The 26,499-nt window shown below is 43.9% G+C and overlaps 1 protein-coding gene across 9 annotated transcripts in view; it reads left to right on the top strand.

Moving 5' to 3' along the window:
- The window catches only part of RPH3AL (rabphilin 3A like (without C2 domains)), a 441,120-nt gene that overhangs the window by 245,707 nt on the left and 168,914 nt on the right, over positions 1-26,499 (top strand). For all 9 annotated transcript variants that reach the window (XM_088449550.1, XM_088449546.1, XM_088449552.1 and 6 more), the window contains 2 exons: positions 1,948-2,091; positions 14,276-14,405. In XM_088449550.1, the coding sequence (XP_088305676.1) occupies positions 1,948-2,091; positions 14,276-14,405 (274 nt within the window). The remainder of the gene's footprint in view (positions 1-1,947; positions 2,092-14,275; positions 14,406-26,499) is intronic.

Genomic DNA, 26,499 nt, shown 5'->3' with positions numbered 1-26,499 from the left:
GTTGCCTCTCCTTTTGCCTCAGAGTAGTCTAAAATAAAATATAAGTAAGCAAAAGTAAAATTAATTGTGGATTGATAAAGATGTTAAAAGTATGACACAGGGTTACAGCATCACACTGATGCCCATGTTTCACTAAAGGTTATACAGTACATGAGGCTGTGTATCTCTAATCCAAATAGCTAGTTTAACTAGAGATGCTTTGGAATGAGAACTGGTTACTCAGTAAACCACTGAATTCATTGTCATATTATTGTACGATTCTTAAATTATGACTGTCGTTTTATCTTTTTAGATAATAATAGTCTGCAGCTAAAATTGATTCTCGTGGAATAATAAAATGGAACAAAAGGACAACTTCTTGGTTCTTTGCTCTAACTCCTGTTTTACTCAGTGTGGTTTGCATTTGGGGTCTTCTGCACTGGTTAGTCTTTTTTGAAACTTGAAGGATTACTTAGCAGGATGTTTACATGATTGCATCTGCCACTGGTACATACCACAGTATATGGATGTTAGAGGAGGTAATGTGGAATTCTAGCATGTTCCAAAGCTAAAAAAGAATGGTACAGCATAATATAACTGTCTAGATGTCGCCGGTCAGAATCCCGCCAGCGGAATCCTGACACTAGAAGGTAAGCTACCTAACACTAACCCTTACCCCTCCCTCCCTTCCCGGTGCTTAAACCTAGCCTCCCTCCCTAGTGCCTAAACCTAACCTCACCCTCCCCCCACCTTAAATCTAACCCTTCCCCTAGTGCCTAACCCTAAACCTAACCCTCCCCTAACCCCCGATACTTACCTTCGGCATGCTGGCGGTCGGGATACTGACTATATCCCATGTGCATTACCCTCATGAGAAGCCTTGTGTTGATCCTGAAAAATACTGTTATCCACCACTACTGTAGACTGTCCCAACCAATTTAGATCCGAAACATAGACTACACCTTGAAATCAATCTCTGAAAGTGTAATCACTTGATAAAGTTGGAGGGAGTCTAGTCTATGTACTGTGATTAATTCTACAGAAACATAATTCAATTTTATTTAGAAAGTTTAATTTGATTGGGAATATTCTTTAAATGTACTTACATGTATTGGTTAGTGATAGTTCATGCAGACTAAAAACTACCTCAGATGAAAATTCTCTGCTTTCTCACCTAATTCAGTGTTGATGATGAATAGGTGGAGAACTAATGTTAACTTCATTGTAAGTACATTTTGTCATAAAGACGTTCAATTGTGGGATGCACTATGCTCAAAAATGCGGTCAGACCTCTGAAAATGCAGTGCGTAGGGCCTGATTCAGCATTTTACTCAATGCCGACGTTTTTGCAAATGGAACCATTAGTTTTTTTACCACTGCACATGTGTCTGAGTTGCACTGCCAAGTATATTACCACGGTCTAATGCTACAAGTCTGTATTTGCAGTGTGATTGACAGGCAGGGAGCGTTTGGGGGAGTGTCAGGTAAAAACGCAGATGTGTCTTGTCCGTAAGCAGGAAACATGGCTCTCTGGGCTCAGTAGCAGCTGCCATTCTGAGTGACCATAGACTCACTCAAGGAGTCGATGTTTGCATGATATGTGTCCAATGCTGCGTATCATATGAATACGCAGTTGCGGGTAGCTGCAATGGCTCAAGTGGGCGTCTCAGTATAAGTCCCGGCAGCTGCAGCATTAGCATATTTTCACACATCCACAGTTCTGAAAATGGCAGCTGTGGGAGCATTAACGTACAACTCTGAATCATGCCCATAGTGCCGTGGTTGATGACAGTTCAAAGGTTGCATTTCCTATATTAAACTGTAAAAAGTGAATAAATGGCTGGAATACAGAGTGAAACTTGTTAGTGCAAATAGCTGCAAAACATAGTTTAGTCTAAAATGCAATGCATATCAGGTTATCTTTATTCATTTTTTTTTACATTAAACTTGATATTTGCTTAATTGCAGGCTGCAGACAGGCTGGTCAGTTCACACCTACCAAACAGACAGGCAGAGGAAAAATCAATGTCTTAACCAAAATGAAATCGAATCAATTGTACAAGTTATCAGAAGAGCTGAGAAAGTGGATACCCTGGAGCAGCAGAGAATTGGGTATGTCTGGACTTCCAGGGTTAAACTGTAAACTGCCTTAACAACAGAGGTAAATTACAGCTATAATAATGTTCATATTGCACTATATTGGTAATGATTACCACATTTTATGAAAACCAAAATATTTAAGATATTCTAATCTCCATGGGCAAAGGAATTTTATCGTACGGTTCTAGTGTTGTTGCTGTAAATGTGAATTACATGTTTCTGACTCCACGTTACCTTTTATGGCTTCTCTCCATAATAGAATTGTATTTTGTCTTTACACATTCCTATCCAGCTATTGAGGAAATGAGCCCCTAGAGATGGTTTATAGAACATTGAACAGAAAGCCAATAAATGGGGAGGGGGAGCGACAACTTGACACCCAGATAGGGATAAATATCATATCACACTTTGTACAATTCTTGGGAGCCAATCTGATTTTGGGAATTGCTCCATCTTCTTGTGTCTCCCCACAAAATATTTAGTATGCCAATCTTATTAATTGTTCTTGTATATACTTTACGCATTGTGAGTATCTTTCTCAGGGATGGATTAAGGTCTGTGGGGGCCCCTGGGCAACAAACATGTGGGGACCCCTATTAAATGTGGACAAACTGGGGGCATGCACAATGGGGACCTTATGCAGAGGCCACAGTAGTGGTGCCCCTTAGGCAGTGCCCCCAGTAATGTCAGTGCTCATAGTAGTAGTGTCCTATATGCAGAGCCCAGAGTAGTAGTGCCCCCATTAGTGGTGCCACTTATGCAGTGCCTATTCAATACCCCCATTAGAAGTGCTACCTGTAGTCATGTCCCCAGTAGTTATGCCCCTATTGTAGTGCCCCGAATAGTAATGTCCCCTTTATAAATGCTCCCAGTGGTAGAGCCCCGAATAGTAATACCCCCCCAGTAGTAATGCCCCCTGTGGTAGTGCCACCAATAGTAATGTCCCCTATAGTGGAGCCCTCTGTATAAATACCCCCAGTAGTAGTGGCCCTGTATTAGTGCCCCCAATAGTAATGCTCCTTCTGTAATAGTGCCCCCTGTGGTAGTGCCCCAGTAGTAATGCACCGCACCCAAGTAGAGCCCACAATAGTAATGCCTCCCCTGAGAATTGCCCCAAGTAGTAATGCCCCCCAAGCATTGCCCCCAGTAGTAATGCCCCCAACCGAGCATTTCCCCCAGTAGTAATGCCCCCCCCTGAGTATTGCCCCCAGTAGTAATGCCGCCCGAGCATTGCCCCCATTAGTAATGCCGCCCGAGCATTGCCCCCAGTAGTAATGCCCCCCGAGCATTGCCCCCAGTAGTAATGCCCCCCGAGCATTGCCCCTAGTAGTAATGGCTCCCGAGCATTGCCCCCCCGTATTAATGTCCCCCCGCGTATTGCCCCCAGTAATAAAGCTGCCTGCACACACACACAAAAAAAAAAATAATACTTACCTTAAACCCCGCTCCCATGTCCGCTGCGGCCGTCTGGTCCGCTCGGCTGCTCCTCTGCACTATGGGAGAGACGTCATGTCTCTCCCATAGTGCACACTGCGTGAGCCGGAAGTCGGAGCTCTCGAGTGAGCTCCATCTCCGGCTGCTGCTGAGAGGAGAGAGCTGGGTGCACGCTGGTTACCAGCGGGCGACCAGCGTGCGCCCGGTAAATTGACCCTCTCTGTGGCGCCGGGCTGAGGTGGCCCGGAGGAGGCGGAACTAGTTCCATCTCCTCCGGCGCACGTTAACCTCAAAGGGTGTGGGGGCCCTTTACGTGTGGGGGCCCAGGGACGATCGCCCCTGTCGCCCCCCCGTTAATCCGGCCCTGATCTTTCTCCTATTGAACTTCATTTAATAAGATTTGTCAGATCCATTTTGCCTGTGGATCTGGCTGATCCATGCTACATATCCATACTACACTTAATGGTAACTGGTACTTAATTGTAGTTGTAGGTAGGACTTAAGGCTTTCTGTTTGGTGTAAATAGTTCCTTAATCATGCGTTAGTGGTGGCACAACCTGAGAATTAATAGTGAGTGGGAGAGATACTGGGGAGTGTAATCATTTCAGTAGACAAACAAAGTGATTGCTTTTTGATCAACTCTGTGTCAGACACACATCACAAAGGCTCAAGTGAGTGCTGATCTTGACAAAGTTATGGACAGTGGTTAGTGAGTGGAGTACCTTGGAACCGGGTCCGAGACAAGCAGTGTGACATGTCATCTTAAGACCGCTCTTCTCTCAAGCCTACAGTATAGGTACCAAGGCCCTCATTCAGAGGTCACAAGAAGCGACCACTCGTTCTGAATGAGGGCGGCCGCTTCTTTTTTTAAGTGCGGCCTCCTGGTTGTTAGCTAAGCTGTGGGTTACTACCCACAGCTTAGCAACCGACCAGGGTGATTGTCGCGATGGTCAAGACCATCGCGACCATCCGGGCTTGCGACAAGACCCTAAGGTTGGGTCTCGGCAACCGCAAGCCCCAGGGAGCTTCCTGCTCTGATCGAGCAGGAAGCTCCCCACTGACATCACTGCTGATGTCAGTGCGGCCGCCGACAAAACGGCAAGCGTTCCGTCAGGAACACCTCCGTTTGTGAAACCACCCCCCCCGCCCCGCCTACAAAACGGGCCGAGCTGTCAATCAACATCAACAGCCGGGACTTTTGTAGTGAGGTCCGGAGTGAGAGAGTTTCTCTCTCGCTGCGGGGGTTGCGCACACGCAGTGCGGCTGCATGCCCAGGGCCTAACCATCGAGCCGGTTGCAAGCGCTCAGCGCTTGCGACTGACTCTGAATGAGGTCCAAGTGCCTACACTGTACACAAAATGATTAATTAAAGAAATGTATCATATAAACAAAAAGCACTATTCCACGACACTCGCCATTCCTAGATTTGGGGTGCAACTTGGTATTGTGACCACATTGTTTAAGTATAAATCACAGGGGCTCTGCACTCACCATAATAACTAACCATACAGTATAATTATTTTGTGATCACATTTTCTCATGCAAACCTTTTAACCTGTTTAATCTAGCTTGTGTCAACTATTTTCCTGGGTGCTTTACAACAGGTGTGCTAGGTGACTGTCTCACCTTTAAAAGCAAAGTTGATGTGAGCTTTAAACCAGATATCATACCTTGAGTTTAACACTAATGTGATAGCTATTTCCAAGTTATAATTCTCAGCTACAGACTAGGGACTTGCAGTAAAGTGGAGTCCCTTGACGGGGGCTGCATGCTTAAATGCATTGACCAATGCATGAAGCAAAACCCCACTGTTTATTATCATTGTTAGCTATTATGGTGAGTGCAGAGCCCCTGTGGTTTCTATTTAAACTAGGGGTGTGCACCGGCCACTTTTCGTGTTTTGGTTTTGGATCTGGATCTTTCTTCGTGTTTTGGATCTGGATTGGCTTTGCCAAAACCACCCTTCCGTGTTTTGGGTTCTGGGTTTTGTGTTTTGGATCTGTATTTTTTCTTAAAAAATAAAAAAAAACGCTAAAATCACATAAAATGGGCCTTTTTGTGTTCCTACACTATTAATAACCCCAATAACATTAATTTCCACTCATTTCCACTCTATTCTGAACACCTCACACCTCACAATATTGTTTTTAGGCCAAAAGGTTGCACCGAGGTAGCTGGATGACTATGCTAAGCGACACAAGTGGGCGGCACAAACACGTGGCCCATCTAGGAGTGGCACTGCAGTGGCAGACAGGAAGCCCATCAGCGTTATGGTGCCCATTTGCATGTAGCACGAACCCGGGAGATCCGTGCTACATGCATCTGTGTGATTGGCACAGAGCAATGACAGGTCCGTGAGACCCGTCTGTGCTGCTGTGGTAAAAAAAAAACAACCTGTGGGTGTGCTTAAATACAGGGGACAAACGACGTAGGGGTCCCCTGTACTTAAGCACAACCAGCACCGGGCTAGTCAGAACCAGCGCTGGTTGCCAAAATACGGGGGACAAACGACGTAGGGGTCCCCCGTATTCTGCGCAACCAGCTCTGGGCTCTGATCCGGTCCTGGTTCTGGAAATACAGGGGAAAAAAATTAGTAGGGTTACCCTGTATGTTCTAGAACCAGCACTGGACTTTTTCTAGCGGGGGGCTGATGCCACAGCCAGGGGAGCCCTTTCACCGGGCCCCCCAGCCGCAGCATCAGCCCTGACCGCTAGTCAGCCCAGGCCGGGGATCCCTGGAGAGCTGGGGACCCCCCCAATAAAGGGGTCACCCTCTCCAGGGCACCCCAGGCCCAGGCTGATAGCCCGGGGCTATCCCCGCCACCCCTGGTGGCGGTGGGTGGCGGGTTGATTGTGTGGTGTGGTGTAAATAAAGAATATCAAACATTGTCTTTACAAGTAGAACTGCAAGTCCCAGCAAGCCTGCCCCGCATGCTGGTACTTGGAGAACCACAAGTACCAGCATGCAGGGCATTAAGGTCCCACTAGTACCTGTAGTTCACCTGTAAAAAAATGTTTAAAAAAAACACAGGACACACACACCGTGACAGTATAAGTTTATTAAACATACATACACACACACACACACACACATGTACACATACTCACCTATGTAACCCTGTAGCATCGGTCCACTTGTCAGGTAAAATATCCATAGGGGACCTGTGAAAAAAAACATACTCACCATCTTCTATGCGAGGTTCTGTCCTCTTCGTTCCAAAGTAGGCATCCCCGGACTTGGCAAAAAAAAAAAAAACGAAAACGCGATCCACGAACTTAGTACCGTTCTATAGAACGGTATTTCCCGAATGAGAGCTTAGCGGCGGGGTATCACCATGGAAACCCCGCTGCTAAGCGTTCATTGGCTGAGAGAGATCATCCCCCGTCTCTCAGCCAATGAACGGCTCCCTCCATTGTAGTCAATGGTGGGAACCGCAGGGTAAACTTTAATAACCTTGCGGCTCCCACCATTGACTACAATGGAGGGAGACGTTCATTGGCTGAGAGAGACGGGAGATGGCCTCTCTCAGCCAATGAACGCTTAGCAGCGGGGTTTCCATGGTGAGACCCCGCCGCTAAGCTCTCATTCGGGAAGTACCGTTCTATAGAACGGTACTAAGTTCGTGGATCGCGTTTTCGTTTTTTTTTTTTTTGCCAAGTCCGAATATGCCTACTTTGGAACGAAGACAACAGAACCTTGCATAGGAGATGGTGAGTATGTTTTTTTTCACAGGTCCCCTATGGATACTTTACCGGACAAGTGGACCGATGCTACAGGGTTACATAGGTGAGTATGTGTACATGTTTGTGTGTATGTATGTTTAATAAACTTATACTGTCACGGTGTGTGTGTCCTGTGTTTTTTTTAAACATTTTTTTACAGGTGAACTACAGGTACTAGTGGGTCCTTAATGCCCTGCATGCTGGTACTTGTGATTCTCCAAGTACCAGCATGCGGGGCAGGCTTGCTGGGACTTGCAGTTCTACTGTAAAGACAATGTTTGATATTCTTTATTTACACCACACCACACAATCAACCCGCCACCCACCGCCACCAGGGGTGGCGGGGATAGCCCCGGGCTATCAGCCTGGGCCTGGGGTGCCCTGGAGAGGATGACCCCTTTATTGGTGGGGTCCCCAGCTCTCCAGGGATCTCCGGCCTGGGCTGACTAGCGGTCAGGGCTGATGCTGCGGCTGGGGGGCCCGGTGAAAGGGCTCCCCTGGCTGTGGCATCAGCCCCCCGCTAGAAAAAGTCCAGTGCTGGTTCTGGAACATACAGGGGAACCCTACTAATTTTTTTCCCCTGTATTTCCAGAACCAGGACCGGATCAGAGCCCAGAGCTGGTTGCGCAGAATACGGGGGACCAATACGTCGTTTGTCCCCCGTATTTTGGCAACCAGCGCTGGTTCTGACTAGCCCGGTGCTGGTTGTGCTTAAGTACAGGGGACCCTACGTCGTTTGTCCCCTGTATTTAAGCACACCCAGCAATGGGTCACTAATGCCCGGGGCTGGTTGCTCTCTTTTGGGGGGGGCACGCCATTTTTTTCTTTTTTTACACAGGTTTTTTTTTTTTACCACAGCAGCACAGACGGGTCTCACGGACCCGTCAGTGCTCTGTGTCAATGACACAGATGCAAGTAGCACGGATCTCCTGGTCCGTGCGTGCATCTGTGTCATTGAAATACACAGCAGCACAGACGGGTCTCACTGACCCATCTGTGCTCTGTGTCACTGTCAATCACACAGATGCATGTAGCACGGATGTCACGAGTCCGTGCTACATTCAAATGAGCACCATAATGCTGATTGGCTGAGAGCCATGACAGACGGCTCTGTCAGCCAATCAGCACTTTGCCCATTAAACCGTTGTAATTCCTACACCATTCACCTGATTTGGATGTAATTACCCTCAAATTAAATCCGAAAGTGTGCAGTTAAAGCACATCTTGTTTGTTTCATTTCAAAGCCATTGTGGTGGTGAATAGAGGCCAAAATATGAAAATTCTGTCAATGTCCCAATATTTATGCACCTGACTGTGTGTGTGTGTGTATATATATATATATCATATGAAAAAGTAATGAGGGGCACTCACCAGGGTTTCCACAAGATAAAAGGTAATTCTTTAATAGTCTTACATAATAAAAGTAGTCAATGTTTCGATCACCAATAGGGACCTTTTTCAAGACAGTCAACAGTACAACATCATATAAGAACAGCAGGCTGCTGTTCTCCTTTGGTTGTTGCGTGTACCGCTTATATGATGTTGTGAGGTTGACTGTCTTGAAAAAGGTCCATATTGGTGACCGAAATGTCGACTACTTTTACGACGTAAAACTATTAAAGAATTACCTTTTATCTTGTGGAACACCTGGTGATGATTATTTTATTTTTTTTCAAAATGTTATTATTGAAGTTTTTGGGTATTCAAACATTGTACAATGTGAGTGAACCACATAATATGCAGTAGGTGAGGAATAGTTTACAGTACAGTTATCATTCTTGAATATATACCATCTGAGCTTATATCGTACTAAATAGCATTATGCATAAATAACGATCTAGCAAACAAATCAATAAACTGTCACCGTAAAATATAATATAGGAGTGATAACGGGAAGGGAAGGAGGGGAACGAGGGCACGCGGACCACTTGCAACATAAATACTCCCTTTTTTTTTTCTTCTTTTTCTTCCTTTTTTAATGCCCCCTGTAAATAAAGAAATACACCAATAACTAATAAGCTGAGAGGAGTGTATGGGAAGTAGACTAAAAGCTTCTCATTAATTATCAATTAAAATTGAATTCGCAAATCATTAAGGAGAAATCTTTGTTTTGTACCAAATTGCTGATTTGAAACTGGTACATATTTATTGTTTAATCTGTTTGAAGAGTGTCAGTATAACATATAATATAGAAAATAACATCTTAATCTTTTGCACTTTGTGTAGGGATGCCTCCAACCAGACTGTTTTGAAGACTTAAAACACTTTATCTTTGTCTGTATATTGTTAATGTTTCTGCTTGGCCATACGTTACACACTAGTTTCAAAATCCAGTTATCATATAGTCTTTCTGCCTTTCTAATTATACACATGATCATAATCAGATTGACAGTATTTACCACCGATCATGTATATAGATCTAGACTGTACAGAAGAATAACAGATCGGAACACTTTGCTAAAATATTGGGAGATCTTGCACTGCGCAGTGGGGCCGGCCAGGAGGTAAGACCATGCATCAGCACTAGGCTAATGCGCTGTGGGTCTTGCACGGATCGCTGGAGGGTGGAGGGTTTCTCTCCTCCACTCGGGCGGCTGAGATGTTAATGCATCTTGTTCGCTTCAATAAAAGGCAAAGCAGGAAGAGCTATAGTGGCACGAGAAGTGTCGCTATAGTACATCTTCCCAAAAGTCTGTTAGAGGAAAACTACTAAAGGACTCTATTTCAATAATCCAGTGGTTTCTGGATTACCCCATTGGATCAGGAAAACCCTCCCCTGGCTCTTCTTGAGAAGGTTGGTATGGCTTATATCCCTTTGCAGTTTTTGTTGGCCCAGACCTCGCTCTCTCATTGCCCTCCTTTATAGCAACAGGCTCATAGAGTCTGGCGTGCTGCAGAAAATGTTTTGGGGGAGGCTGTGATTGATCCCTGCTCCACACTCTGGAATAACTCAGCCTTTACAGAGGCCTATGGGTTTGAGAATGGCTGTCCTATGGAGTGGCCACAATTGGTCAAATGTATCAAAATGGGATTCTTCACTCATTTGCGTATATTTGTCCTCCTCTTATGACCTTCCAGTGCATCTATCTTATAAATATGTACAGCTCTCCCACATGCTCTCTGTCCACAGTGGAAGGGGGTTGCCCCAGTTTTTTCTGTATCTCCAGTTCGACTCCTAGTCCTTGCCCTCCCTGGTTGGAGATCTATTTTCCTGGCTTACTCCTTTGTTGTCATCTCGTGGGACATAAGGTTTGTGCAGCCTTAGAACTCATTAGGTAGAAGATGTGGATGCTTCATCCGATGATGATTGGAAATTTTTTTTGGGTTCACCCCGGGATGCCATGGAGTATGACAGATATCAGCAGATTCAACTGTATATACTGCACAGGGTCAATTGGACTCCAGTTAAACTTTGTGAGTTTAGTGAGTCATCTTCGGACTCATGTACCAAATGTGCTGCCCCCTTTGATTTATTGCATCCTCTCTGGATCTGTCCAGTGATGTGCGGTGAGTTCAATGGCTGGGGAGGCACATACGGAGATGGGTCTGAGTGCTGGGAGCCTGTCTCACCTCCTACTCACTAACTCTCCCCTCACTACACTAAGCTTCAGTGTCCATTGATTCTCCTTTCTGCATCACTGTCTTCTCTTGCTGTTCCTGACTGAATTCCAATCTGTAAACATTGCCGTGCACTTCCTGGTCACATGACACATCCAAGGTGTCCATCAGTGTTCAAGGCATGCCCCCCATACTCAGAAGCATGCCTCTATTTGCTCTCTTTCGGTGCAGTTTACTGCCCATGGTGTGGCCCCACCCCCAGCTCTGCAAGCCGTGTCTGACTATACAGAAGCAATGCTGAGCTGTTGCTGCCTCAACTCTTGTCTCCCTGCAGTCTCAGGGAGCTCCACAAAGCTGGTGAGTGTTAACTATAAAAATTATTACAATAAACAAAGATGTTTATAAGTTCTAAATATCTTCTTTATATTATTCTAATCATTTTTATATCAAAACTCAGGAGTATGACAGGGGAGTCCTCCCCTGTCTGCCCTGACCGCATGTCCCTGGATCTGACCGCATCTAGCTTCCTTTTGGTCTTGGGTGGTTACTTGTACACGGAATACTGGTGTCCGGGTTCCTTTATTGACCCCTCATATTTGCATTTTTTGGCCTTAATCTGGCAGATTCCCTCACCACCCCTTTACAATTATATGTGAAAAATCTTTTAACACTAGCCCAGGTGTGTATTGCTCGAACATGGATGGCCACTGATCCTCCCTTCTTTCTCTCTTAGGTAGCCTTAGTTAATATAACATTGTCCCATTAGAGTTTTATGTACCAAAAAGGAAAATACTCCTTAATATATGATAAAGTCTGGAATCTCTGGCAGGAAACAATTATCCTCTTGCCACTCCTTCTGATGGCCTTCGGGTATGTTTTATTCCTGTTCCTCCACCAGCCCGTACCTCATCTTCTCTAATGTTACTGCTGTTGTTTGATTATAATTATTAATTGTTTTAGATTGTATTCTATTTCCTTGTCAAATTTTGTTGCTTTGATTGTTTACCATTTATGATATCCAAGAGTGTATATTTACCACTATAATATTTTGATATATTATGCTCATGTACTTTATTTTCTATTTATTTTTTCTTTTCTCTTTAGCTTTTTTATTGTTTTGATGTTTTGTTAATGAAAAAAATATTCAATAAAACCACTTGATTGAAAATAATCCAGTGGTTCCGAAAACTTTCTTGAATCATAGCGCCCTAGAGTATCAGAATTGTTTTCACGGCACCTGTAGGACAAAAAATTCTTAATGAAAAATTCAGAAAAAATTATTTAATTGAAGTAAATTGTGTTTACCTGTCATCCTTATGTCCAATTATGAGGTGGTAGATAGGGTTGCTCTTCTGTTTGCCCACATACCTTATTTTATGATTGTCAGCAACTACTGTAGCACTGGTTTTGCCTATCGCATTGATCATAAAAAAATGTAATTTGGTCCTGGACCACAAACCCGTGCAAGTGCCCTGTGGCACCCAGTTTAAGAAACACTGCAATAATTATCAGCCGCCCACCACATCAAGGCACTCCTGCTAATAAAGTGTACTACCTCAAACAATGAGAGTCCCTATATTGCTGTCAGATAATGCTGCTAAATTGGTACAACCCTATTTATTTGCAAGATGACAATTAAATTGTTCCATACAATGTATCTTGTTTTGTGCCTCTGCTTGCCTTATTTACCTGTTTGAGCAGTATGCAATTAGCCCCGAACATTGTTTGGGCTCAAATTGATCCCCCCGATCGGCGAAAAAAGGGGCTTTTTCGCCGATTATCCCCGATTTTCGCCAATGTTTTTTTTCACCCTATCCTATTATTTTGGCCGAAAACACATAGGTGCTGCGCTAAGCTCGCGGACCTACAGTATGTGTTTTCGCTTTTTTTCAGGTGAAAAAACGGCAATTATCGTGGATTCTTTTTCGGGACACATCAGGTCCCGAAAAAAGACCCCCGATGAGTGCCGGCCTCGGGCCGACTTTGGGGCTTATTGCATAGCCCCGGGCGAGGTAATGAGCCGCGGTAATTTACCGCGGCTAATTGGATACCCTCCATAGTGTCTCTACTTCAAAGTCTGTCACATACATCATCCCATTAACAAACAGAAATGTATGTAACAGATGTTTTGGTTTGTATGGTTACTTGTATATAACCAAGATAACAGTTAGTGGAAAAAAAATATACAGCACACATTAGACACCTTTGATTTAGTCTTCTCAGTAATGTGTGTTATTGTGCCATCTTCTGGGGGAAAAATATATTTCACTTTAAAATATAATTCTTTAATTTATAAAAGCTTCATATTTCATTAATACAGTATGTACCATTGCTGAAACTTACTACCATAGCTAAATATTTGGTCAGAAACTAAATTCCTAGTGACCACATTTTATGCTAATGTTACTCTCATTTTTTTTTTAAATACATAACCCACTTACAGTATATCATCTTCCACATGAAAAATTTTTTTTTTGTATTTTTAGTTATAATGATTTACAGAGAACCTGAAAGTTTTTAAAGTTTCATACAGGAAGGAATAATGTACCACTCAGGCTTATTCTGATTTATACTATGTTATGGAACATTGTCTCATACATAAATCACAAAGTATTAGCTGATAAGTTGTATATTTTTTCCCCACTGCTCACTATAAGCAGTGTATTTGGGGCATGGGAGGAACTTAGGGCCTGATTCAGAGCCGGACGCAATTAGCGCTTGCTCGTCCAGAAAATAGGGGTGGCTATTCAAATGAACCGTTCGCTCTTTGCGGTGTGTTCACGCCTCTAGGTCTGAACGAGCGAACAAAACTTGCGGTCGTTTTATGAAAAAATACGCCCCCTGGCCGCTCGCATCCTACGTCATGTCCGCTATTTATTAGATTAATCGAGTACATCGACCAGGGTATGAACTGCTCGCTATTCTTGTGGTTGGTTTTTGCTACCACAATTTTGCGAGCAGTTCTGGCTATAAAATAACCCAGTGACGTGGTCAATGACGCTGCTGTATTAATTATGCACACCCTTAAAACGCCCATTTTGACCTTTAAGCACGCCTGCGTTTGGATCTCTTCTCCCCGTTTTCAAGCACCTTCCCCCGTTACCACCCACATACGCCTCCTCCCTCAAATTATCAGGCATTCGCTATTTTGCGAGCACATGAATTTCGACAGCACTGACTGGTTCGCGCATACGCGTATAACGATCCGTACGCATGCACAGTTGGGCAAACATCGCTCGGAGCGAACGAGCGGCCGCTTACGAGCGGCTCTGAATCAGGCCCTTAGACTGAACTGAGGACTAAAACATGAACTGATGACAATAGAAATCACATTGTACTAATAAATATTGACAAGTAATAAACATTTTTTCCCATTGGTTAGCTTGATGTTAGCAAATGACACCAGATAATAGCGATCATGTATCTTATTGTTGCCTAAAGCCATTTTCTGACATGTCATCATATGTTTTTTTTAATTGCAGACGCCTTGTTGAGAGATTAGAAAACATGAGGAAAAATGTAATGGGAAATGGAATGTCGCAGTGCCTATTGTGTGGGGAGCACCTTGGATTGCTCGGCACCACTTCTGTCTTCTGTCAAGACTGTAAAAAGGTAATTTGATTTATGCAAAGGTTAGTTTGATCCTGCTAAGTTCAATATTGTCTTACAGTTGTGCATGGGTTTTTTTTTCTCTCTTTTTAAATGCACACACATGTAAACATAACTTGCATACCTCAATTACAATATATAAATGTGTATTGGAGAGAAAATCTACCAAGAATATACAGTACAGTATATCTACTTTTGCATGATTTTCCCAGTTGTGTTTATGCAATATGTGTTTAAAAAATAGGGGATTGTTAAGCAAAATGTGGAAACCTAGGAAGTTAATCCACAATTTGAATTGTTTTTGAACATAAACAAGCCCTTTTATTATTTTTTACACATGGTGTATTTCAGACAGTTGTAAGGCTTAGGGAGGTATTCAATTAGCCCCGAACATTTGTTGACTTGCTGTATTGTTTACTATTTCTGCTAGCAGTGGCAAATGCAGGATTTTGAACGCGGGGTTTCCAATACTTGGGTACAAAACCAATGATAAAAAATCTCACCAGATACAGGCAGCACTGCTCGGGTACTCAATAATCCAAGCTTGTTAATCCATTACTGTGCAACGTTTCAGATACATTTATTACATATTTCGTCAGTCAATGACGAAATATGTAATAATTGCATCTGAAATGTTGCACAGTAATGGATTAACAAGCTTGGATTATTGGGTACCTGAGCAGTGCTGCCTGTAAACGATTATATGTTCAAGACTGAGCGGTCTGCTTAGTTTTTAGGATCTGCACCCCGGGTGTTGAACTTTTTTATTTGGAGTGCTGGTCTACTTGTCTATATTTATGCAGAGCTTTTCAGCTCCTCCAACAAATAAAAAGGTGGCACTGCAAACATACTCAGTGACATATACACGCACACAGACACACACTGACACACACACTAATAAAGCCTACACACACACACTGACAAAGCCGACACACACACTACAAAGCCTATACACACACTGACAAAGACACACATACTTTACTTAAAGACTATACACACAGACTAACACACACACTGACAAAGCCTAGAAACACACACACTGACACAGACTCACAAACTGCAGTGACAAAACAAAGCCTATACACACAGACACACACACACACTGACAAACCCTTAGACACACACACTGAAATACAGACTGACACAAGCGCTGGCATGGCTAATTAAAGATCACCTCTCCGCCCCCACCAGCTCCCCCCACATGTAATACATTACACGCACGTGGTGCGGGTCTGGGAGAGAACGTTTGTCACTGACTCACTCACCATCAGCAGGCTCCGATATCTCAGTCCTTCCACAATGGTAACAGCTAGATCCCCTTCCGCTGCAGCTCCCCCTACAGCCAGCTCAGCCAGCAACAATCAGGTTCTTTAAAAAAAAAAAAAACCTGTAAGCTGCGCTGCGATGGAGTGGCGTGCAGGGGGGTTTTCTAGGTGCTCGGAAACCCCCCCTGCGTGCGCGTATGGCTAGTTCTATATACTGTACATGTTTCTCTCTGATGCTGCAGAATCACTAATGTAACATTCACATACTGTATTAGCAGTCTACATTCACACTGTAAAGCATTTGAAGTACAGCATTAGAATGAAGTACAGGATTACACCTACTGAAATATAGATGTGTCCTTATTAATATAGCCTCAAAACAGGCATAATTGCTCCATTTGACTTGCAATGACTAAGCCATTCCATGCCTCCGGTCGCTCAGTATTTTTTAATATATGTGCCTCTTTTTCGCATGGCTAATGCAATAAAAGTACAAATTATGTGTTCCCTGTACTCCAATAGTGGGATTGCCTGCAGTACAACAAGGACATTAGTCTGCGAAAGAGGCAAGAGACCAGGGACCCATATGACTAAGGCACAACATGCGTCCTGCCATGCAAATTTACACTGTCACAATTGCGAGAGAAGTACAAATTATAAGTCCCCACTACACCGCACTCCTGTTTGTATGAAAATTATGCAATGCAGTGCGAAAAGATGCTAAGGTGCAAAAGTCCAGAACTAGAGAGCCATGGTGAAGCGTCTAAGTTGCACCATGCTGTATAACGCAAAGACACTAGGTGAATAAAGATCAATCTGTAAGCTAGGTGAAATTAACTCTGAGCCAGATGCTGAGTTGAATGCAATTAAACGGTAGATGCTCCCACATTGTATGCACTGAAATAAATACATATCTGTCAGGTCACTTAGGTTTTGTTGTACCAGGTTAGGAACCATAGTGTCGACTTTTGTATTAGGAAAATGTAAGAAGCTAGACGGCTTGATGAAACTTTTCAGCATGCAGTTTAGTAGCAATGTTTGTAAGAGGCAGAATGTGGAGCAAACTGGTGAGCCGCCTTGCGGTCTGAATGCTAAGGTAGAATGGGAGAGGACTAAGTGAGATACAAAATGGATGCACAGACTGGATTAGGCTAACAGAGAGGCACTAGGGCACCATGAGATTGGTTGATGAATCTTAGCAAATATAATACACAGCTGAGACAGATGAGAGATGTAAATGGATCTTGCACCCAGCCTGAAGTACAATCTGCTGAAGTCTAACAGCATTCGCTAAATATAGCACAACATGGATGTATGGAGTATGCCATGCAGCCAGACATGAATAATGTGTCAGCCGTATGGAGTACAGTCTGGATTGGATGTTGAAGTTTGCTGTATGATGCACAGCTTGGAATGGATGTAGCAGTTGCTGTGTATATAGTGCACAGCCTGAGACTGATGTAGTAGCTTGCTGTGTATAGCGCGCACAGCCTAGAACAGATGTAGTAGCTTGCTGTGTATAGCGCACAGCTTGGGCCTGATGTAGTAGCTTGCTGTGTATAACGCACAGCCTGGAACTCTATCTCGCGCACAGTGTGGAGCAGATGCAGACACTTGCTGTATTTAGAGCACAGTCTGGTGCAGATGCTGGTACTTTGTGTGTAGCGCACAGCTTGGAGTGGTTGCTGGCACTTGCTGTATTTAGCACACAGCCTGGAGTGGTGACAGAGTAAGCGGGCACCACCAGGAACAGACTGGAACAGATGCAGGCACACTGGGCCAGGAGCCAGGAAGCAGGTCCCCGGAGAGAAGTTGTTGTGGAGATGATTCCATTGACAGAGCAGCTTTAAATGGGACGTCCACGGCCCTGATAAGCTGTGTTGGTCAGGTGAAGAAATAGTGGCAGCTGGTTGGAAGTTAGACAGTCATGTGAGAGTGGCCAAGATGGCGACGCCCATACACTGCAGGCACAGCAGATGAGACTGGAGGGATGCCAACCACCTGGCTGGTTGGCAGACAAGGAATTCAGGGATGCCTCCAGAAACCAGCAGGAGCACCGCTGGCTGCGAGATGGCACTGCTGGGTTAGGTAACGGGGCCTGGAACCCCCGAAGTGTGCATGTATCTTCGCATGTATGCAGCGTTGTATGCACCATTAGAGTGTACTCACCCCTATCCATATGCTTGGCTTGATAATTGTAGTCATCATCATCAAGAGGGCAATTGCACCAGCTTATACCTGGTGCACATCATATGCCTGGAAACGGGCATATTAACACTCCTGTCCAACACTGCATGCCCTGCAGTTACATCTCCATGTCCTCAATGAACTTTGTCAAAGTTAGTAAAAATGGCTTATTACAGTTGGAGGCATTAAAAGGGGGTTGGGTACAAATTACCTGGGTCCAGGCCTCTGAAGGGGCTCAGGTTTGCAGGACAAGCAAACCCCCTGCAATGCTTTGGTCTTCAAAGCGGCACTTCATAAGTAATTGTACAATGAGAGATCGTATCCCATGTAGATGTGTACGTATCCCGGTTGGCAGAAGTGACTTGTGTGCCAAACAGCCTATGCCCTGAAAGTTCCCCCATGGCCATGTTTGTTTAGTTAGTTCCATGTGAGTTTGCATGCATTAGAGACTTGCTGACCACAGCTACACTCTTCTGTTGTTTGTAAGGGATTCACACTAATTTACATGGTGTCAGATGAGTGGCAGTGATGGCTCTGGGTCTCTTCTTTATCGATGCCCTGGTATTTTATGACAACATCTTGGATGCCTGGTTGACATTCCGCATATATGCTCCTGAATCTTGCTGGAGCTGAAGTTTTAGACAAAGCTAACAGTTTTGTTTATGAAGTTGGGAAGGATAGAGAGGATACAGAAGTGTTAATTACAGAGTTTGATGAGATATGTCTCCCAGTAAATTTTTTCTATCATGGACAGACATGTATTCAACACCGTAGTACAGGGCCCTGCAGAGAGTATAAAGTCTGAAGTGACTAGTTGCTGGCTATGAAATGTGATTTATGGTGCACTTATTCAGGATAGCCTGTGGCATATGTAATGACTCTACTCACACACACATATAATGAGAGAAAGGACTGACTCTAGAAACTTCCATTCACTTTTGCAGACTACATGAGCAGTCCTAAAAATATATGTAGTAGAAGCTAGTGTTGGCGACATCCAACATCAAGCACACCCACAACAATGCTGTGTGAATTGTGGTGGCCGCCATTACTCTGAGCATTCACCAAATGCTGCAATGCTTGTCGCAAGTTCAACCATTTTGCAAGGTGGTGCAGGTCCTAACCCAAACATGTTGACAAGCAGTCACGCTTACTGCGAAAAACAGCCCATCACACAAAATGAATGAACTTGTCTGTATCTGGCCCGTCTTGTGTCACAGACTCACTGTGAAAGTGTAGACCTCAAGGCCTAGCAGGGTGAAATTTTCACCATCATCACTGACAAAAAGACCCGAAATTAAATTAAAATAGACACTGGAGCCAAGTGTAACAGTATGTAAAAAGAGCTTTATTGCACAAATACAAATGCATTTATTGACTCTTCCAGCACGGTGAATCTTATTGCCTACTGTGGTCAGGTGATACGAACCCGAGGTGTGGCCTCAATAAATGCCACTAGTGTTCCTCATTGCAGACAGTGATGTAAATCTGCTTCTGGGTCTGCGGGACAGCATTAGGCTAGGCCTGATAACACTGTGAGCTGAGGTGCATGTTGTTCAACTAGATATTTCAGAACTCCAAGACTTTGCTCATTTATTAGACAATGGTACCATAGAATAGTTACCTATAACCCATCACATGTGTCTCGATGAGGCTGTGGCTTTAACTGTGTGTGCTTCCAGGCAATACCCCCGTCATGAGAGTAATCACCCCTGTGGAAGAAGCCACTCCATGGGTGTCTAGCATGGTGGCAGCTGTTAAAAAGGATGAGTCTGTCCAGTTCTGCATTGACCTGGTGACCACACTACCCTCTAAAAACAGTGGAGCAAGTTATTGCTAAAATACCTAATGCCAAGGTTTTCACCACGTAGTTACCATATGCATTTTGCAGGATCACTCTGTACAGATATTAATCAATGCTTACCACATTCATGACACTAGTCGACAGATATGCATTTCTCCAGGTGCCTTATGGAATATGTACTGGCAGTTAGGTCTTCCAGTGCTGTATGGAACACCTGTTTGAGGGTCACCCATGTGAAATCATTGTGGATAACATCCTGATTTGGGGTTCCAGTATGGAAGAGTATGATCAGCGCCTCTTCAAACTATACGCTCACTTAATATGGAACTCTGACAAATGCCACTTCTAGGTCACTGAGGTTCCTTTATGTAGGTCACCTGCTCCCTTCACACAGTATCAAATCAAACCTTGCAAAGACACATGCAATACAGCAAATAAACACCCCTTCAGACAAGTTCAGTCTACAGTTATTTCAGGGTATGTCAAACTACCTCTCAACATTCCTGCCTCACTACAGTGAAGTCACTATATGTTTTTTTTCATGAGTTCCTCACCAGGATGCTCTTTGGTGCCCAACTGAAGTTCATGTTGACATGCAGCCCTGTCATTCATTTTTTATGTGCACCATCTCATCCTGACTTCATCAGTAGCTTCTTAGCATGGCCTCAGTGCAGTCTATTTTCAGCATAACAAGCCTGTTGCATTTGCTCCCAGAGCTCTTACAGAGACTGAATCCATGTATTCCTTGATTGAGAAGGCTATTGGCTTTAGTGTTTGCCTTTTAACGCGTTTCACAGATTTGATCCTTGGTCAGCCTGTTATAGTGGTGACTGACCATCAGCCTCTTATCATGATACTGCGGACTCCTCTGCACACTGCTTTTGCCAGAATTAAATTCTACATTCTGAAACTGCAACATTATCACCTGTATGTAATGTACAAGTCGTGATCTCCATGTTGGCAATGGACTCTCTCATACTTTTGTTTCTGGGTGTATATTTTGGATGTTCTGTCCTCCAAGTGGCTTGATGAGATCCCGGAGGCCACTCTAAAAGATAACTTCTGTCGCAGATTATCTCAAATTTTGTATGAATGGCCTGCCTACTCTGGGGAGTTATCCCAGGACCTCTGTCCATTCTTTGCAATGAATGATAAACTTAATGTATCAGATGGTGTTTTCTAGATGGTTCAGTGCTATGTCATCCCCCATGCCCTACAGAATTTCTATGCATCTCAGGTGCATCAGGGGTACCCAGGTGGTTAAGCTACCAAATGCAGTGTGAAGGATGCACAGTTCTGGCCCACCATGTCTGCTGACAATGACCATGTAGTGGCTGCTTGTGCTCCCTGTAATGGTCTCCATCCCCATCACTCCAGGGAACTTCTGATACTGCATGAGTTTCCTGATCTTCCTTGTTGCTGCTGACATCTTCAATTGAGGGAGAACGAAAACTTGTATTTGTGAATCCATACTCCGTTGGTTTGAAGTGGACTATTTATTAAATATCACGATACAGCAGGGTATGCAGTCAGGAAGCCGGCGGTCAAAATGCCAACTGTGCAATCCCGACAGGGGACTAATGATAGGCGTCGAAATCCAGATGCCTATCATTGTCCCTATGCTGGAAGCCTGACGCCTATCATTGTCCCTATGCTGGAAGCCTGACGCCCGGCATACTGAACGAAGGTAAGCCGGGCGGCAGACGCGGACAGCCATGGGGGGGAGGGTTGGGTTAGGTGCTCCTGGGGGGGGACTTAGGGCTAGGCACCCCCCTGGGAGGGTTAGGCTAGGGGAAGGGGGCGGGTTAGGCACCCCCAGGGGGTAGTTTAGGGTTAGGCACCCCCCAGAAAGGTTAGTCTTAGGCTGTAGGGATGGGGGGTTAGGTTTAGGCACTTACGGGGGGGCTAGGGTTGAGAGGGTTAGTTATACTTACCTGAATTACCTGTCGGGATCTACACTGCTGCTGGTCTTCCGGTGTCAGGATTTGAACCGCCGGACATACAGTCAGGTGCATAATTATTGGGACATTGACAGAATTTTCATATTTTGGCCTCTATTCACCACCACAATGGCTTTGAAATGAAACAAACAAGATGTGCTTTAACTGCAGACTTTCAGATTTAATTTGAGGGTGATTACATCCAAATCAGGTGAACGGTGTAGGAATTACAACGGTTTCTATATGTGCCTCCCACTTTTTAAGGGGCTAAAAGTAATGGGACAAACTAAATCTAACTTTCACTTTTTAATACTTTGTTGCAAATCCTTTGCAGGCAATTACAGCCTGAAGTCTGGAATGCATAGACATCACCAGACGCTGGGTTTCATCCCTGGTGATGCTCTGCCAGGCCTCTACTGCAAATGTCTTCAGTTCCTGCTTGTTCTTGGGGCATTTTCCCTTCAGTTTTGTCTTCATCAAGTGAAATGCATGCTCAATCGGATTGCAAAGGATTTGCAACAAAGTATTAAAAAGTGAAAGTTGGATTTAGTTTGTCCCATTACTTTTAGCCCCTTAAAAACTGGCAGGCACATATAGAAACCATTGTAATTCCTACACCGTTCACCCGATTTGGATGTAATTACCCTCAAATTAAATCTGAAAGTCTGCAGTTAAAGCACATCTTGTTTGTTTCATTTCAAGCCATTGTGGTGGTGAATAGAGGACAAAATATGAAAATTCTGTAAATGTCCCAATATTTATGCACCTGACTGTAGGTCATACCGATCCCTGCGGCGGTATTCAACATAATGAAGAGACATTTTTCTGGGCATGGAATACCTCAGCAACTGTTCACAGTATATGAGCACTGAATTCAAAAGGTTGACAACTCAGTGCGACATCACACACAAGGCCAGCAGTCAAATGGGTTTGCTGAAAGGTTGCTTGAAAAATGTTCCAGAAATGGGTCAGACCTGTTCTTAGCACTCTTGAATTTAAGAAATACCCCTAGGGATGGACTTCTATCTTCTTCATGGTGGCTCTTATATAGCCACACCCATACTGTGGTACTAATGCCCAAGTGCAAGCTACAACCATGTATAGAACGTGGCGCTCTGACTAACAGCAGCTCCACATGCCTCCTTATGCATTTTTTGCATATGTTTTCTGGTATGCACACTATTCTGCATTCACCATTATTATAGTGTTCTGTACCCATATATTTTATTGTTTCTATCTGTGAAAGGAGGGATGTGAATGTGTATGTATCCCGGTTGGTGGAAGTGACCTGTCTACCAACCAGTCTATGCCCTGGGAGCAGTGGCGTCATTGGGTCGGTGACACCCAGTGTGGCTTGTAAACCCAATAAACGCACTTTCTGCACACTTGGCCAAAAAGGGTGCATGGTCTCGAGGGGAAAGGATGTGTCCTTATAGCACACACCCTCATTTCATCTCTCTAGGGGCATGCCCAGAACTCCCTGCTGGGCATGCACATATCACAGTGCAGTGCCCGGTTCCCGGCCACTGAGGAGGAGCCAGCATTTTGGTGTCACTCCCTCAGAGAGTGACGCCTGGTGCGGTAGGCACCCCCTAGTGACGCCACTGCCTGGAAGTTCCCCGGCGGCCATGGTTGTTAGTTCCATGTGAGATTGCACGCTGACCATAGCTGCAGTGTCCTGTTTGTAATGGATTCAAAGCAATCTACAGCCCGCTCCGTTGGCCACTTCCCTTAAGCACCCAGTGAAGTCCCATCTGAAGTCTCTGCAGCCCAGGTTACAATCCAGTTACACCTTTTCATTTGTATGAGGAGATGTGACTGAAATGCATACCACTCTGTATCGCCCTACCTTGCTTGTGCTTGGTACTGAAGCATGCCCAGTGTGAATAAATGCTCTACAAACTGAAGTACACTCAATTGTGTTTGTCTGTGAAAAAAAATCGGGATAATTGGATTTAAAAATACTATTGATATTAAAAAATGACGAGCACAAAATTAATTATCCCGGTTTTGTCATATAATGAAAAGTACCCTATTAAGGATGTACAGTGTATTTGTTAATCAGCTTGCATGCCTTTTAATCATATACTGTACATTTTATATATTTAGTTTCAAGTATTACATTAGCTTTTCATGGTTTCCTGTTCTTTTTAATAAAGTTGATTTTATGCATAATTATCTTTCATTTACAACCTGCTGCTCTCAGAGTAAAAGTGCTTTCAATTTCAATTATTTTTGTGAGAAATAGGATTTCTTATTAGACTATAAATATGAAGAGGGCATCAACATGTAAGTACCAAAATTAATGGCTTTCAAATAAATGAGACTTCAACCAGACTAGGATAACTGTCATCTTAGTCACTCATTTCAGATCAATAGAACAACCATTTCTTCAGTGCATTAATAATCTATCGTTCCATTAGTAAAATAATTGTAGACTACTTAACATTATATATTTACAGCACAAGTTTGAGATGGTGACATATAAATGTGGCCTAAAATAGGTTGGAGACTACTATATATTTTGCAGGCTGCTGGGACAAAATTACCACAATCTTAATTGGTGTGAATTGCATAATAGATATATATATATAAAAAAAATATTAAAACCAGTATGTCTACATCACAGGTTCTCAAACTCTGTCCTCAGGACCCCAAACTGCATGTTTTCCAGGTCTCCTCACAGAATCGCAAGTGAAATAATTAGCTCCACCTGGGGATCTTTTAAAATGTGTCAGTGAGTAATGAATACACCTGTGCACCTGCTGGGTGACCTGTAAAATGTGTGGTGTCCTGAGGATCGAGTTTGAGAACCAATGGTCTAGATTGTGACATTTGCTATGCCTTATGGGATTTGCAGGCACAGCTTCTTAATTCTTTGTTATTCACACTCTAATGACCAATAGCTCCTGTTAAACATTCAATTTTTTTTAACCTATCTTGCAAGATATTCTTGATTATTGTCTCATTGATCTCAGCAGCCAAATCTGGCTCACCAGCTACCAGCACAGAACTTGGATATTTGAACTGTATGACCTGTACATCAACATTAAAAGAGATGATCAAATCGGTATGGTCCCAGTTTGATAAAGATCACCTAATAAATAATACCCACTGGTAAATCTGTCCAACGTATCCTTATTTAGAAAGTTGCAGTGACCAGTGGTAATCTATCAGTGAAACTCTGCTGCTCTACAGTTATATCCTATAGAGGCAGGTCCAGCAGTGAAAGAGGTCCAACATAATACTGCCCAACACACCTAAGCCTGGTACACACTTGAAGACCCGGCCGACGCACAATGTGATGAATGACATATCGTGCGGTCATTTGACACTGGTGAACAACCGCATGATACAGTATGTCTTTCACCAGCCAAATTGACAGCTTGAGTAGCAAGTAGACTCGATCTGTCAATTCGATGAACGACCCTGTGGGAGTGCACATGGTTTGTCATAGTGCATACACACTTGCCGACTTGGACGATATGTCGGCCCGATCCGCAGGATCAGGCAACATACTGTCTAGTGTGCACCCAGCTTTAAATTTTGTTACTGGCTTAACAGGTCAGGCATTGTTTATATTGGGAAGGAGGTGCAGCAGTAGTTGCAGAAATAGTCTTCCTGGACCTGATGAAATAAATCCATTAAATCTGACCCTTTCTTGGACAGCGTAGTGGTAGCAGGAGCCAAATCAGAAAAATAATGAATGAACCTTAATAATTGACAAAATAATTGGCAAAAACAAAAAAACTCTAAATTGCTTAGAAGTTAGTAAGTTGAATAATTATTATTAACTTTTATTTATCAGGTGCCACATGGTGCCTGCAATGCCACACAAAGAAAACCAAAATACTAACATATTGCAATTATTTAGAATCCCACCAACAACAAGAGGATTACCGTCCAAACCATATACCGTGCTATCAGGGTCTATAGAAACCGGATGGATATTTAAAGTTTACGCTAGGACAATGTAAGACAGTTCCTGCAGAAACATCAAAAGAAATACATGCAAATGACTTATGAGTAGGAAGTAAAAGGGAAGACCTCGTTTTACTTCTTGCTCATCTGTCTTTTGTATTTTGCTGCAAGCTTAGGTGGACTTGCCACATATTTCCTAGGTTTGGTTGCTTGCTGACTTATTGGAACAAGTAGCGTTCCCGCTAGGCCCTCACAGGCTGCGGGTGCAGTCTTCACCCGCGGGACGCAGTGTCCCGCGGGTGGAGAAATGTGCGGTCACCGCCGGAGAATAGACGCCGGGTGCATGCGCCCGGCATCTATTCTCCCTGTTTGCAGCGCTTGGGGGCTGCCCGGCATGTCCGTAAGTGCTGGGCACGCCCCCAAGTTTGATGAAAAAGGGGATGCGTCTTATAGACACGCCCCTTTTATGGCCACGCCCCCTTTTCGCCCGCGCGCACAAAGTTGCCCTCTCTAGCTCCGGCACCCTGCCTGCCGCCGGAGCTAGAGTGAACACTAAACAAGGGCGGGCAATGTGGCCTTCACAATACAAACAGAACCTTTGAATGCATGTCCTAATTTTCTCTTTCAAAAGATGCCTGAAGCATCAGTCTGCATTGGTTTAACAGAATCAGGCATTACAGAATAGGTGACCTGGGGCCTATTCATCAACACTAAAATAACGTTTTTTAAGGCCATTTTCCTTAATTACCGTTATTGTAGTATTCATTAACACACTTAACGCAGGAGATATTACTCATATCTCCTGGTTAAGTCTGCTGCGTTAATTTCCACACTCCCCAAATATTAGTATGGGGATGTAGAAATTAGGCTATTCAGCAAATTCCGAAAATTATGTTTTTTCGGAATTTGATGGTGTTGCTATACGCCACTCTCAGGTGGCGTACGGCGTGATATACTTACCTGCTTTCAGCGTGAGCAGG

Source organism: Taudactylus pleione, unplaced genomic scaffold, assembly GCF_031769625.1.
Source record: "Taudactylus pleione unplaced genomic scaffold, aTauple2 ptg000487l, whole genome shotgun sequence".
Classification (NCBI taxonomy): Eukaryota; Metazoa; Chordata; class Amphibia; order Anura; family Myobatrachidae; genus Taudactylus; species Taudactylus pleione.
Note: the sequence above shows the minus strand (reverse complement) of the source record. Positions and strands in the feature narration are given on the sequence as shown.